General features: G+C 35.4%; 1 protein-coding gene across 1 annotated transcript in view; it reads right to left on the reverse strand.

Annotated features, from left to right (window-relative positions):
* Positions 1-576: 576 nt before the first annotated feature.
* LOC136248756 (tyrosine aminotransferase-like) overlaps positions 577-15,494 on the reverse strand; it is a 33,272-nt gene continuing 18,354 nt past the window's right edge. Inside the window, exons 2-8 of the mRNA XM_066040551.1 lie at positions 11,519-11,623; positions 10,207-10,274; positions 10,002-10,160; positions 7,633-7,977; positions 6,849-6,977; positions 4,255-4,437; positions 577-824 (exon numbers count right to left, since the gene is read on the reverse strand). Of these exons, the coding sequence (XP_065896623.1) occupies positions 708-824; positions 4,255-4,437; positions 6,849-6,977; positions 7,633-7,977; positions 10,002-10,160; positions 10,207-10,274; positions 11,519-11,623 (1,106 nt within the window). The 3' untranslated portion in view covers positions 577-707. The remainder of the gene's footprint in view (positions 825-4,254; positions 4,438-6,848; positions 6,978-7,632; positions 7,978-10,001; positions 10,161-10,206; positions 10,275-11,518; positions 11,624-15,494) is intronic.

Below are 15,494 nucleotides of genomic sequence, written 5' to 3' on the forward strand. Positions count from 1 at the left end.
TCATGTGTTCCTATAATAATAATAATCACATTATTTAAATTGTGACATTGACGTTATGGTGAGCAACACATGGCATGCTGTTAGCTTTTCTATACTATTCAGAAACTTTACATTTGCATAACATTCCTTAGTCCAGAACACATAGCAGTGATGTATGTGCATGTATATTCTGAACAGTACAAAAAAGGCTAACTGCATGCCATGTGTAGGAAATCTCATGTAAATGTCAAATTTCTGATTAGTATAGGAAATCTCACTGTATGCCATGTGTCCTTGACTTAGGAATTCTCATGTAATTGTAGGAAATCTCACTACATACCATGAGTAAATCACGCTGAGTTGTGCTTTGCAAACTACAGTGTACGTTCACATTGTACAATATTGAACAGTTTTCTGACCACTTGTTACATTTTTCATGATTTTATGTAAATGAAAGGCTTGCTAACTTGAAATGTCAGCAAGTTACCACTTGGATCAGCAGCACCTATGAGCAGTTCATGATTGCCAAGGAATTTTGCAGTGCATGGACAGGTTGGAAATTCAGAATTCAGAACTTCAGATGCCTTACATAAAAAGTTAATTGCATTATTACATGATTAATATGTAGCAAATATCAATAAAGAAAAAGCAGAAGCATAATTCAATAACTAAAGTATATATAGAAAAATCAGTAGCAGTGTAATTATACAGCACAGTTCTTTGTAATGTTACTTAGCTTCAACATAATACTTCTTGCAAAAATCTGTTATGCGGGAGCAAGCCTCCTTCACTCTGTCATTTGGCATTGACAATACCAATCTGAAAAACCCAGGATATTGGAAGCACTACAAAGTGAAGAAGAGAACAGTATACACATTACTGTAATTACAAGCACAGGTGTTACATTAAATCACATCAACATACATAAAGGAATGCATAATGTAATTGTGCATATGTGTATAATTGTCATTAATTGTTAATACAGTTCTCTGTACTGGAACTAAAAGTAATTTCTGTCCCAGCAATTTTATTCTAGTTCCAGTTCTAGAACTAGAACCAGGACAGGACATTATTTTTCCTTGGCCCTGGCAATAGAACAACTATTAAGAAAATTTATCAAGTACTGAAACTAATGGTAGAACTGGAACCGGAAATATCATACAGTTTTGTAGCCAAAACTCAAGATATGATGCTCTGTACAAGACCTCAGTTTGTGTGCTGAGAAAGCAAGAGCTGATTATTATTTAATAGAATATAATACAACAGCTGCAGTTGTGTATATGTACATCTACAATCACTAGACTAGACAGGTGGACTACATGGATTACTGGACTTGTGCTTTTTTCTTTTTACAGCAAATATTAATTGTGACTGGGTCTGGGAAAAACAGTCTAATTGCCCAATGACAGCAGATTTGATTTTCACCAAGAACACAAACCTATGAATGAACTATATATATACGTATATCAAAATTCACATTGAAAATTAGCATGACTTATGTGGTCTGCTTTTGCTAGCTGGCTGCTTTTCCCAATCACAGTGGTAATCCATACGAGCTGTCTGGGGCCCTAATGGACCTCTGGCCAGAACTGTATGTGGCTGTGTAGCTTAGTGGTGTTAAATAAAGACCTGTGCTGTAAATGCCCTTTTATTTTAGCCAATTAAACTTGAATGTCCTATAATTTGGCCTAATTCATCGTTATGCTTTCTCTTTAATTTTTAAGCAGTGACTTACCCTCCTCTGCCCCCATCACCCATCCCTTTTGGAGCTCGCATGGTACAGTCACATCAAATTAAAACTATCAAAAATAGTGGGTAACTTTGCTGTTTGCTACTAATACAGTAGATGCTCTTGAAAGGAAGGAATTGGGGTAAAACATGCGAAAATTTGGTACACATAGCCTCAACCACTGGTGAGCTACAAAACAATATCTATGTTGTTGAGATGTTGAACTTAGCTACACTGCTATAAAATGATGGTATTGCTACACTGACTGTACAATTATGCAAGTGAACATATTAACTTTGCTCAGCTACATTGCTTGTTCATTTCTAGGGTTACACTTGTCATTTGTTGCTTAGGTATTGTTTGCTAGTTATATTAACTACATAAATGAATTTAAAATTGAAGCATTAAATACAGTTAAACTTTTAACTGAGCATGTGTTCATGGGTGTGATGCACCATTCTCTGAGCAAACATTCAAATTATGGAGTACATAACTATTATGTTGTGTGGTAGTGCCATGCATCCTAACACAAGCTATGAGGATTCAAGTCTGCAAAATTTAAATAGTTGCCTTGCTTTTCCATATAGCTAGACACACAGCTGTCAGTTGAAAGGTCTACCAGCATATTCTACATTCAATGTGGCAAAAAATAAATGTAAACAGTTTCCAAAATATTTGTAAAAACTTCAAGTCCAGTAGTCCGGTGATTGTATACATTTGATGTAATGCTAAAGACAAAATGGAACCAATATAGTTGTCACTACCTAGGCATACTGAAATGTTGATCTTTACTTCATAATCAAAGCCTTGATTCTTGAAGGTCTTGCATGTAGCTTTGCACGTAGTTAGAAATAGTTTTGTGATATATCTGTTTTGTCTAATAGCTTTACAGATACATGAACAATCAAATTAAGGTTCAAATGTCAGTGGTACATAGCATTTGACTGGTTCTGAATTGTTCTAGAAATGGACTGTTAATTCTAAAGTTTTGGTTACAGTATTGGAACTGAAACTGCACTCTAAAAGGTTATAGTTCTAGAATTAGAAATTCTAAGGGTTATAGTTCTGGAACTGGAGCTTTAAGTATGGGTCAAGAACAGGGACTGAAACTATAAGTTATAGCTCCAGAACTGGAACTGTAATTCCTTAGGTTTATGGTTCCAGAACTGCATGGAACTGAAATAACAAGCTGATACTCTAATATACACCTCTCCTAAATATTCTGAGGAGCACAAATGCTAAAAAATCATGGCTAGACTTAAGTCTGTTAATTATGTTCCAAAATTTTCGTCTTATGCTTCTTGGCATTTCCCTAAATTTCTGCTTAATATTATGCTTGTTTTTATGCTTTTCAGAAATGCATTATGCTTTTTAGAGAAGTTCTTCATATGATAAAATGTAAACAGAGAAGTGTCACTTCAACTGCAATATACAAATAATAGCAATAGCTTGCAAAGGGGATGTGCTCCAGAGTTAGTAGGCATATTAAAGCAGGGGGTCTGAGGGCATATCTATAGTCCCTCAGAAGCTATAGGCATTTTATTTTAATTGTAAATTTTGGATAGAGGTGTAAGCCTGAACATCCAAATCACACACACTAGTCATACACAATTTACCTATTACAAATCATACTTTACATTTATATGGTGTCTGTCCAAAAGGTTCTTAAACTGATTTGGGGATTGTCATCAATCACTGACTGGGGTAGAGAATTCCAACTCTAACTGGATCTTGATAAACAATTTGTGTGGGGCTCGAATAATTTCATCTTGTTGATTTGATTGTTGAAAATGACAAAAAAATTCCAGTACTAATATCAATAAAATTGTTAATCATTAAGTAACAGATCTCTTCTGAATCTGAAATACTGTCTAATATCTTTGTAGTTTTGTGGTATGCAAATAATTATGTATAATTCATGGTTTCTCAATGATTCTAATCAATTTTCTGAGTTGTAACGATTAGTATTCAAAGGACAGCAACTGCTCAGTGTAATATGTGACTTGCATTTGTAGCACCATGCCAAGAACAGATTAGCCTCCTGACGATTAATAAACACTTGAATGGTTCTCATTCTCTATGTCACGTGAAATCAGTACTGCATGTAATGACTGTTCTATTAGAGTGTTTACTGTTCTATTAGAGAATCTCAATTTTTCTCCTGGTTTGATATTAACCTCAGTTTCACTGCAGGCCTGCAGAGACTTATTAAGTGTTATTAATGTCCACTAGTTGCCTGACTCAACGCTAACTTTATTTATCATCAGCATGTACTTGTACAGATATTACTGCTGAGGTATATATAGTATCTGTACAAAAATCAGCTCTACCAATGAAGTTGAGTTCAAAATGGTGTACAGGATTAATATAGGTATACATAATGAAGTACATAACAACACTTAGGAACTATATACAGCACACTTATTTTAGGCTATGAAGTAAGACAGACACATGTTACTATGTAGTGTACATATAACTATACCGAGTAGTGTTTGCAGTGTTACTCTAAAATAACAAGTCGTATTATATATTCCTATTGTGCTAACCTCTCCAGGTAGGCAATAAACACTTTCTTCACACATCAACTTCTCCATCAAGTCAATTGCAGATGTAAGATTTGGAAATTTAGTCAGGTCTATTCCAACCATCATGTACATTGCACCCAGAGGTATCACTGGCTGAAGTCCAGGAACAGCCGACAATTTATTATACACTGCAGTGGCATTAGCCTATGCATGGGCAGCATAAAATCACGTGTTGAATTCATTGTAACATGCATGTATAAGTTTCACATAATTATTATGTTACCATAGTTACATGAATATTCACATATAGATTTATATCATACTATGGGTAGTAGGATTCTGCGATACAGTGGATTTTGTGTATCACATATCACCATCAGATACTGTATCACGATACTATAATGAACTGGTCATGACTAGCTAATTATGACTGGTACTAACAAGCATGATCAACCATTTCACCCAACTACTATGATGACTGAAGCAATATCCTCTTGAATTCAAAAGAATAAATGGGTAAGAATGCCATATTACCTCATATAAAAGCCAAGGCTTTTATTTTCTTCTCAGTATTTTTGACCCAGCCTGTAAACAAATTGGGACTTTATTTGAGACTGGGCATTTATTTTGGATAGGCCCGGTTGATGCCCAGCATTTGGTAGTATGCCACTATTGTAATAGTAGCGTATAGAGAACCTTCATATAGTGTGTTGACTATATAAACAGGCAGCTGTATTCAAGGCCTAAAATTATTGGAAAATGATTGTATGATATGTATACATATTTGCATGCATGTGGGCTCACACAGACTACTCATGTGATTATTCATAGCTTCTTCACCCTTCAGATGGCTTTAAACTTAACCTTAATAAGTTAGAGCAGCAACAGAAAGAGCTAAAACCACTAACAGTAGACTTCATTAATAACTTGGGTCTTTATTTTAGACAAAGCATTTATTTTCCAAACATGCTGAAACCCCCCCTCCCCCCGGCTTGTAATCAATCCAGGAATTTATTCATATGCAGCTTTTATATGAGGAAATGTGATGCATTTTCAGAAAGGGATCACTGTTATAGACTGTTCTATTAAAGTATTTTGATGTATCAATATTTCTTGGCGCAGTATCAAGACACACGGTAGTGTGTCGTGCGGCCAAGAAAGCCGGCGACCACACCGTGAGTATATTTACAGGAAGAAAGAAAACAGCTTTTTCATGTGTGCATAGCTCCATGGCCCCTTCTCCAAAACACACCATTTTTGCATTATAGCTGTCCCCCAGGTAGGGTACGCCACACAGCAAATTTGATCAAATTAGCAACAGCCATTTGCGAGATATGGGCGTTCAAAATTTCGTTTTAATTTCTTCGTTTTTTCCTTCTTATGCCGTACGGGGGTACGGGGGCTTCGATTTCTTTTCGCACACTTTGCAAAAATTGCTATAAAATGCAAACGTGTGACTCGATTGCCTCGATGTTTGGCATAAATGAAGAGCTTGTAACGGTGGATTCACGTACCAAGTTTGCCGTGAATCTGAGTAAACTTCAAGGAGTTATGATCGTTTATTCACGTAAAAAAAGATCAAACTTCTGTTACGGCTACAGAGTAAACCGACTATGGAAATAACTTGAAAATTGGTGTGTAGATAGGCTGATCATCGTAGCAGTGCCTTTTGATAGTTTGAATAGCAATAGAGTTACAGCGACGAAGTTATAAAGCAAAAACTAAGCAAGTATAAAATCGCGGGATCGAGATACTCTAATAGAGCAGTCACCACGGGGTAAAAAGGTGTACAAAAATGTTGAAAAAAACAAACTAACCGGAGTTCGAACCAGGGACCTCCATACCTAACACCTGCATCCTTAACCACTGAACCACTGCTACCTTGGCTGATAACCTCACTTAATTTATAAATGAAATTTCTAGTTGAAATCTGCTTATAATCAAACGTTTGTAAGTTCATAGATCTACGAATAGAAGTACTAGATTGTTCTAGAACATTCTATGTATGTTCTATTAGAAGTCCTCAAAAAAAATGTGCACTCTATTAGAGTATTACAATAATATTATCAAATATTGAATTAATCATGCAATGAAATACATTTATAAGTCTGTCTTCAATAATCATCATTGTATCTACATAGAAAAGAAGAAATGTGAGTGAAAACAAACCTCAAAGTCAGCCATAGGTTGGTTTTGGGGCCTAATAAAGTACAAATAGGAGTAAAATTCACACAAAAACGGCCAAGCTGTAAAAAATGGTGCGGCCTTAAAAAGCCTGGGTGAAAAAAGTTGTAAAATCAAAAGTGGCGGCCAAGAAATGGCTGCAATGATGTTAATGCTAAACAATTTTAATAATGGCTGTGTGCATTGTTAAAATTTATTAGCATTAACATCATTGCAGCCATTTCTTGGCCGCCACCTTTGGTTTTACAACTCTTTTCACCCAGGCTTTTTAAGGCCACACCATTTTTTACAGCTTGGCTGTTTTTGTGTATCATAATTATTGTGATACTCATTTTAAATGCTGTGTTGATATTAATCACAGATCCCTACTTCCTAGGGATAATTGTGTGCATAACTAGTAAAGAAATGTATAGGAAGTAATATTTTCTCACCTGGACAACATTCATTGTGTTTTCAACATATGAGTTTGGGACATTTTCCAAGATATCTGGTAAAGCAGCTTGTAAGATGGTGCTTGGTCCCAAAATCTTACGAGTTGCACTCATTAGGCAGGGCACAACCTAAATGAGTAGTAAATATGCTTGAAGATATTATAATATAGCAACAATATAAGGATATTCTACCAGGCAAAGAGTATGCATACAAAATTGCACAATAGTGTTCTTAGTTTATCTAAACTATTAGGAAATATTTACAGTTTACTCCGACTATTGGAAAAATATCAAACACCATATTATATTTTTCATTGATGCATAGTACTATTTAAGTAGGCATACATTTATGTGAATTACCAATTTACCAAGATGCTTAGGAGTATTAAATATGTGTCATGCCACAAAGTGCAGCTGATGACAGTCAGGTACGCAAGTGAATTCTTAAAAGTAAAGTGAAACAAGGGAGGTTGCCTATACATACCTGCAGATACACTAGTGGTATACTTCAGTATGTATGATCTAATCAAAAGCACCCATGCTGTAAAAAAGGTGCGACCCTTAAAAAGGCCATGGTAAAAAAGATGTGAAATCCAAGAAATGGCTGTGATGGTAGGTTAATTGTAAAAAATTTAATAGCAGCAATTCAGGTGAATTTGGTGAGTGTCAATTAGGTCAATTAGTGTCATAATAATGGAAATACTTAAATTTTGATATTAATTGTGGTAGTATCTTTAATAATGACTTTTATGACACATTATTATATGTTAAGAAATGACAGTACCTCTTTCTTGAGAATATCATTCTTGTCGTGAATTAATATCCATCCTACACGCCATCCTGGAACTAGGTACTTCTTTCCCATACCTCCACAAGACAGAACAGGTACATTTTGAGATAAAGATGCAATGGAGTAGAACTTTGATCCACTAAACACTAATCCTGCATATACTTCATCAGCAATTACCGGCAAAAAGTGCCTTTCTGCAACAGCCAAAATTTCAAGAATGTGCTGCTTTGAATATACTGATCCACAAGGATTTGAAGGATTCACTACAACAATTGCAACAGTGTTGGCATCTATCAATTTTTCCATGTGGTCAAGATCAGCTTCCCATTGCTTATCAGGCTGCATGATAATAATAATGGTAAAGAAGAAAATGTCAACTGTTTGCACCACATATACACACCAAGTGGCATACTAAAAATTGAGTAAGTGTATTGCAAGGATAAATCAGAAAATTGTAAAGCTACATTTTGTGATCAAACTTTGAATAATCAGCTTAACATCACATTAGACAACTCAAAACTAATGTTTATTATCATAATCAATTTGCGTCAAAGTGATCAAAAAGTAGCTCATACTTTGAATTACAAAAAATTCTGTAAGTAATCCAACAGGTATGTAATTATTGTCTTAACGGTAAAATTGTAAAATCTTAATCCTTTCATGTGTGACGTTAAAACTGTGTCACCAAAACCTAATCACATTTAAAACTTAAACAAAGAATATTTGATGGAGTATACATGCAATATTTATGACTCGCTGGAGAGCTACATATATAAGCTACATACAGTAGCAATTGTTAAACAAAATAATTATTGTGTTATATAATATTGACCCTTTTTACTGTATGGTGATATTTAAATCAAAGTTCTGGGGACAATGTATTGATTTTTGATTTTGTGACAGGGAATGTCTAACATTCAATCCAGTTGTTGAAAGTGCTCAAGCTTTGATATTTCAAGAAGCTATGAGAGTACTCTATAGCGGGAAGTTTTGGTGGTCTTCCAATTTTGAGTGACCGATACTATCAGTAAAATTGAGAGACATAATTTACTGTAGGTACAGTATAGTGATGAGCACAACTCAATACTATAGGTCATTATATTACTGACTGCATAATGTACAGGTAGCACAACTAACCACAAAAGAACACTATCAGTAGATTCTAAGAGTACATGAAGACTATGGATTACAAGTACTATTAATTGCTTAGGTAAATCCAGGCCAAGTAGACCAATCAAGCAGTGGTAGAGTGTTGCAGTTAATCATGTGTCATTCGTCAAGATTATAAATGATTAGTGTAAGCTGGGTAGAAGGTGCACATTAAGTGACTGAATTTGCATCCTATGGGTCAGTTTTGTGTAGATAAACCAGTAAATTACACCTCTACCACTGTTTGAACAATAGTAGGGCTTGCAATGAAAAATTCAACCACTGTAGTTTCCTCTTTAATTCTGGGCGATCATCCTACCTAAGTCTACATAAAACTGTAGGTTAATAATGTGGTGATTTCCCTTGCTGTGTCTGTAACAATTAAATGTTTTGCAATTTTCAGAGTTTTGAATAAAAATGGGCAGCAACATCCGCAATGCTGCTTAGCATACAGTACTTCAATGTTTTCATCAATGGCAAATTACCTTATAGTTATTGTACTTTTGAATTGGATACATATTCTTGGAGTATAATGGTATCTAACTCATAGCATGAGCTTGTGTAAGCATGTGAACTATGGAAAATAACTCCCTGGGTGGATACATCCTCTTACATACATAGCATTCATTAAACTTGTTGTTTGTTTGATGTTGGTAAAGTTTAGAGCTCCAATGTTTGTTCTGGTTGTACATTTGGAAAAGGAATGATGTATGGAAAGCAAACATGATTATTCCCACAATTAATAGACTTTCTTTGATAACCCAGGCCATTACACATCCCAGCATTCATTTAAAAAATTATATACAAGCTTGTTTGCGTGGTAGTAGTGGGAGTAGCTAGCTGGCTACAGTTAATCATCACTGTTGTTTCAGAAGGTATATTGTTTAAGTGGTTAGCTTGTTTTTGATGTCTGGCTGCATTCACGCATTTTTTTTAGGGACCAGTCAATTATGCTCATTTTAAACCTATTATGCTATGCTGCTCTGCTCTAATTTCCCAACATTATGCTCAATTTATTTCATTGTGATATACAGTAACTTATGAGAAGTCGTCAATATACTTAACATTAAAATGGCTTTAAAGCCCAGTGATACCACCAATAATAGTTTGTAAGCAAATTATTTGGGTCCCACATGTTCTTACAGCCATGAGCACCTGGCAGCCCTTCATGAAAGCATCTATAACCTGTAGCTAACTCTACAGGTATATCTCACCAGCAAATCATATTGACGAGCTTCTACACCTCGGGGCACTGATAAACATCTGTACAAAACAAATCCTGGTCTTGGAATCAGAATATTCTGTCCAGAGTTGCCTATAGATGTGATGCACAAATCCAGTGCTCCAGAACACCCACAAGTCATTATGACATCCTTCAATGGTACAACATAATAGAGTTATGTGACAATCTGAACTCACATTCTCTGTTAATGGAGAATCAGGTGCACCATAATGCTTGGCCACAGCCTTACGAGCTTGTTGCAAACCTACATTATGAAATGATTATGTTTATAGATTGACACAAAAGTGAATGCAAGGAAGTATTTGTGTATTGTTCTGCAGTTCTTTTTGCTGACAATGCAAGGTGTCAATTTTACGATAGTGCAATAGGATTCCTTCTGTGCCTATCGCACATATTTTCCATAATGACTGGATTGATTGTAGAGATGCTCTCATAATTTTCTTCATTTGTCATGCTGTGATCAAGCAGAGCATAGCTGAAAATGAAGCGTATAGCTAAACTATTTTTATGGCATTCCTGGCACCATTCTTTCTTTTACTGTGGTATGCACAGGTTCAATACTCATAAAATATGTTATAAAATAAACAAACAAGTACAAGGAAAAATTAGGTTAAGTTGGATTAGGGATCAAAAAAGTAGTGAATAACTAAATGGCAGTGAAACAAGGAAGGTTGCCTATACCTGAAGATATACTAGTGGACATTAAATTTTAATCCCTAATTCAGTCATGGTCATAGACTGAGGTATAGTCCACTAGCATATCTGGAGGTATAGGCAGAATCTTCATTGTTCTGCCATTTTTTATTTGCTACTTTTGTTTCTTTAATCCCTAATCTGACTGAAAGTTCCAAATTTTCCTTCTATTTGTAGCAAATTAGCTACCCTTATGCAAGTGTATTTTGTAGAACACCTCGCCCAATCACCCAAAAAGCAATTGATAGCATTCTATATGTCAGCTTATGCAAATACCCAATATTCATTGAAATTTATGACATGGCTATAATTGTCCAAGGCATTTGTTCTTCTCCATATCCACAGTTTAAAACCAGATATTGGTAGGCTCTATCATGTGGGATACAAAGTAATTTAAAATGGGTACATTTTAATTTGGTTCTACTTGGGGTGCTTAGAGATAATGAGTCACTCTCTAGAACTCCTATGGATATAATTACATGAAAATAACAAGGAGAAAACATCCTGACCGCCTGGTAGACTCCTGTAAGCGTTCGAGCGTAAATCGGATGGCTGCAGGTTTGAGGCCACCTAGGTCCAGTCATGGATTTTTTCTCCTTCCTGCAACTTTTCAAACACACCTTATGTAGCTAATGTCTTTGTATCTAGTGTCTTTGAGCAGGCTGTAGGACCAGGTGTCCTACAGACCTTCACAAGTGCTGTAAAGCTTTAATAAATTAATTACTGAATCTATTGAAGCATAATTTCATTGATCATAATACACAGTACTTTTGTAGATTGAGCATACTTACATACCATGAGCAGGGCCATATCCATTGCATGTACCACTATTCACTGCATCTTGGATAGCTTTCTTCATTGCTTCATGAATTGGTAAGTTTCCAAACACAGTAGGGTCACCTATTATTACAAATGAAATTAATAATAGCATCAAACAGTACAGTAGTACTGTTTAAGTAGGGATCCCGGAAATAACAAAGATGACATATTTAAAAATCATCCTAGAAACATCTTATGCAACAAAAATCACTTTTGCGGGTTAGTCCATCTAACATGAAATACAGAATTAAAAACAAGAAACCACTCTCCAGCGGCCAAATATAGACATTTAAAGAAAAAATTACCATTTTTCAAATTTTTGTCTTGCAACATATCAGCCTGCCAGTCCCACTGACCATAGTCATAAAGCTGGAGGTTAAAGCAGCACATGGCCATTGAACTCACCAATGACTTGTGCCTTTTGGGGTACTGATGACTCTGTGCCTTGTATTTCCTTTTATCTTCAGTGTTCATCTTCTTAATGCAACAAAACCATATCGAGGCATTACTTTTCCATACCACAAAAACATTTAAGGGCTTACACTAGTGGACATGTGCTAGATGCCTGTAATCTTGATCTAGATTGATTTGCACTGTAATTGATTCACACTATAATTAAGAGAGATGTGGTCCCACATCTCTCTTAATAATGATAATCTATTTACTCGAACATGATGATGATGCATACTCTCTTGTTGGCTGACTAGAGATACTCTAATAAAGCAGTCACCCTAGTACAACAGTCATGTATGATATTCTAATAGAACAGTCACATATGTATAGCTGTAGCTATGCTAAGGCCACTCCAAATAAGTTCTCTGTTTTCCATCCTGTACCCAGGAATATTTGCATTTGGGTGGGGGTCCATTTCCATTATTTCATTATGAGATTAGGAGCTTTTGAAGTAATTTTTTTTCCTAGCAGAACCATAGCAAGCTGCATAAAAGAATACTTAAGCTTGTACCTCGATCATTTAAATTGCAGGAATAATACAAAGGTGAATTTGTGCTGACTTAATAGTACACCCATGGCACTGACATGTGAGCTGACACCCTTACAAGATTGGGTCTCCTGAGCCTGTACATCATGCAAGAATAACCGGAAAATAATGGAAGAATGTGGAATAATGAACCATGTTAGTGCTGACAGTAAAGAGATGCGAGCAGTGGATGGGAACCACTGGAGTGGCCAAAACTAAACAAATTAGTATATTAATTTAGTAGATGAATGATGTATTACAGCATCTCTACTTTGGCATGGAATAAATAATTTCTATAGCTAAAATTCCAAATGTAGGGATATCCCTTATGCTGTAATTCACCATTCACCTCTTGTTCACTACTTTTGATTGCTTGAATTGCTTTTTAAAAAAATGTTTAATACAATAGTACAAGAAGTTGTAACTCCTAATTTTAATCTAATTTTAAGGAAGTCTAACAAAACATTATAATGTAACTTCTTCTGCGAAGAGATAGTAACTGCACAAGGGTTGCCAATGGCCTGGACCTCTCATACACCACCTCAGAAATCCAATTAGAGATCCATAATATATTTAGAAACCAATCAAACATATTTTCATTTTTACCTGTTCACTACTGCCATAAGTCGGTATAACTACAATATAAGAGTTAAAGTATGACAACTTGTTATGGCGACTTAAGTTATGACAGAAGTGGCTGTGACAAGGACTGGGTAGCTATGACTCAAGCTACGATAATCATTTGGAGTAATTGACTGCCAGAAGTTTCTGTACAAGGAACACTTGTGCCTTTGATGAGGCTCCTGTGGTCCTACAGTCTCTTTTAGAACTAGAAACATTTTTGTAAAAAAAAAATTGTATTTATAAATATTAGTAACTATCGTGATGATTTTGAGATTTTGTATGAGCATTGGCTACCCCTCATAACTGAAGTTAGCCATATGTGACCATGTCAGCTTATCCAAATGAGTATTGCTGACCACAACATGCTATACACTGCTTAATGTTGGATATTAAGTATTAAAGCTGTATATACACAATGCACCTGATGTTTGTTAACTCTCATGGCTGTTAATATTAGATCTGAACACTTAATACTGTGCATGATGACTGACTTGATATACATGTTTAGTAATATCAAGCACCACCAGCACTTTTTATCATGTTAGCTATCCACAGATTTATAAAAATTAAATAAACTAGTGTAAGAATAATATTAAAACATTAAAATATGGGAAATAATGATTGCTGAAAGAAACAGGAGTCAAACAAGCCATTATATTAAACACACATAGGTCTCTATTTAGACTCAAATAAACTTCTATATAGAAGCATTCTCAGTCCTTATCTGCTCCTGATTTATGGAAACTATTGTTTTTCCCTAGTCTCTACCATATCCATTGAATCCAAATAGAGATCGGTGTGTGTTTAACCTGCTGGCTTGTTTGACTCTTTTTCAGTGATCTCTATTTCACATATTAAAATTTTTTTTTACACTTGTGATAGGTACCAAAATGAATAATAGTATTATGATGAACAAAATGGCAAATTTCAGCTTTGTCACAATTACAAATTTTCCTATTCACTTGATAACTATACCCAATAGTGAACCTACTGTATAATCATTGCAAAAAATCACCAAAGGATTGTTTTGAATTGAAGGATACTTTCCAAGGTGATTTTTAGGTGTACGTTCTATTTAGTTTTTAGTAGGCAATCCCTCTTATGAACCCATCATTATGGTTCATGATGAAAAAAGGCATATTCAGTTGTTAATAAAGTTTTATTGATTCCTTTGGCTTCATATTTTCCAGTGGATCTATTATTCTTCTAAATTGAGATCCAGTCTGGGAAAACCAGTCATACCACCTATTTAAAAGTATCGAGAAGTGCCGGTTTTAAGATTCGGTGTGTTATAGTTTGCCAATGGTTGTACCAAATTTTCACACATTTTACATTAATTCCTTGCTTTCCAGAGCATCCACTGTACAAGTAGCCAACAGCTTAGTTTCCTGTCATTATAGGTAGTTTTTAGAGCCCCATAACAGGGGTGTAGTCAGGATTTTTTGAAGGGGAGTTCCAGCAGCAGTACTGAGTTACTAGAAGCAGGTGTCTGGGGGGACGACTGAGAGATTTTCAATATTTTAATGAATTTAAACTTAGCAAATTGCTATATTTTATGCAAAAGGTACATTAATTGTAATGCATATAAGTGCCCCTGGGATGAAGCTAGTACTAGATAAAACTACCTAGTTGAAACAGACAGCATAACACATAGAGACACATATAGTAATCTGTAAGTGATAGTTTTCTCACTAGTATAGGAACCATAAATTCGCTGATACAAATGTCATGACTTACAATCAAAACATTATAACTATACAAACATGCATAGCATTAATTCATTTTGCAGAACACATTAAGCGATAAATTACTGGAGTTCTATATCCTTAAACACTGCACACCAAAGCTACAGCAGTATAAGGTCATGCTCAGTTTTGCATTTAATGTTAGAATGTCTGAAAAACTTCAGGATATTTACATGCATGTTCTATTAGAGTATACCTGAATAGTATGTACCTGAATGCTCTATTAGAGTATATCGATCTTATTAATAAGTTCTGAAGAGGGCCCGTGTTACCTCTGTAAATCCTTCCCTGAGAGATGAAATCAATTGTTGTGCTGCGCCATTACACTATATTATTCACTCATTTTGTCCTACCACAATAAATGGTGTGTTAGGGTCCTTCTCGCAGAAGTTTAAATTTTACAGGGGGGTTCCTGAACCCCTTGGAACCTCCCCTCCCAACGCCCCTGCATAAGGGGTGGGAGGAGGGCTGGAGGAGAGCCAGAGGATGTTTAGAAATCTTAAAGAGGAAGGCATAGGGATTAATTAGACCAATATATTGGCCATTCAGGTCTCAAAACTGGCTAAAAGTAGTAAATTTTAATGCCCATGTTTGATCCTCAAAT

This window comes from Dysidea avara, chromosome 1 (genome assembly GCF_963678975.1).
Source record: "Dysidea avara chromosome 1, odDysAvar1.4, whole genome shotgun sequence".
Lineage (NCBI taxonomy): Eukaryota > Metazoa > Porifera > Demospongiae > Dictyoceratida > Dysideidae > Dysidea > Dysidea avara.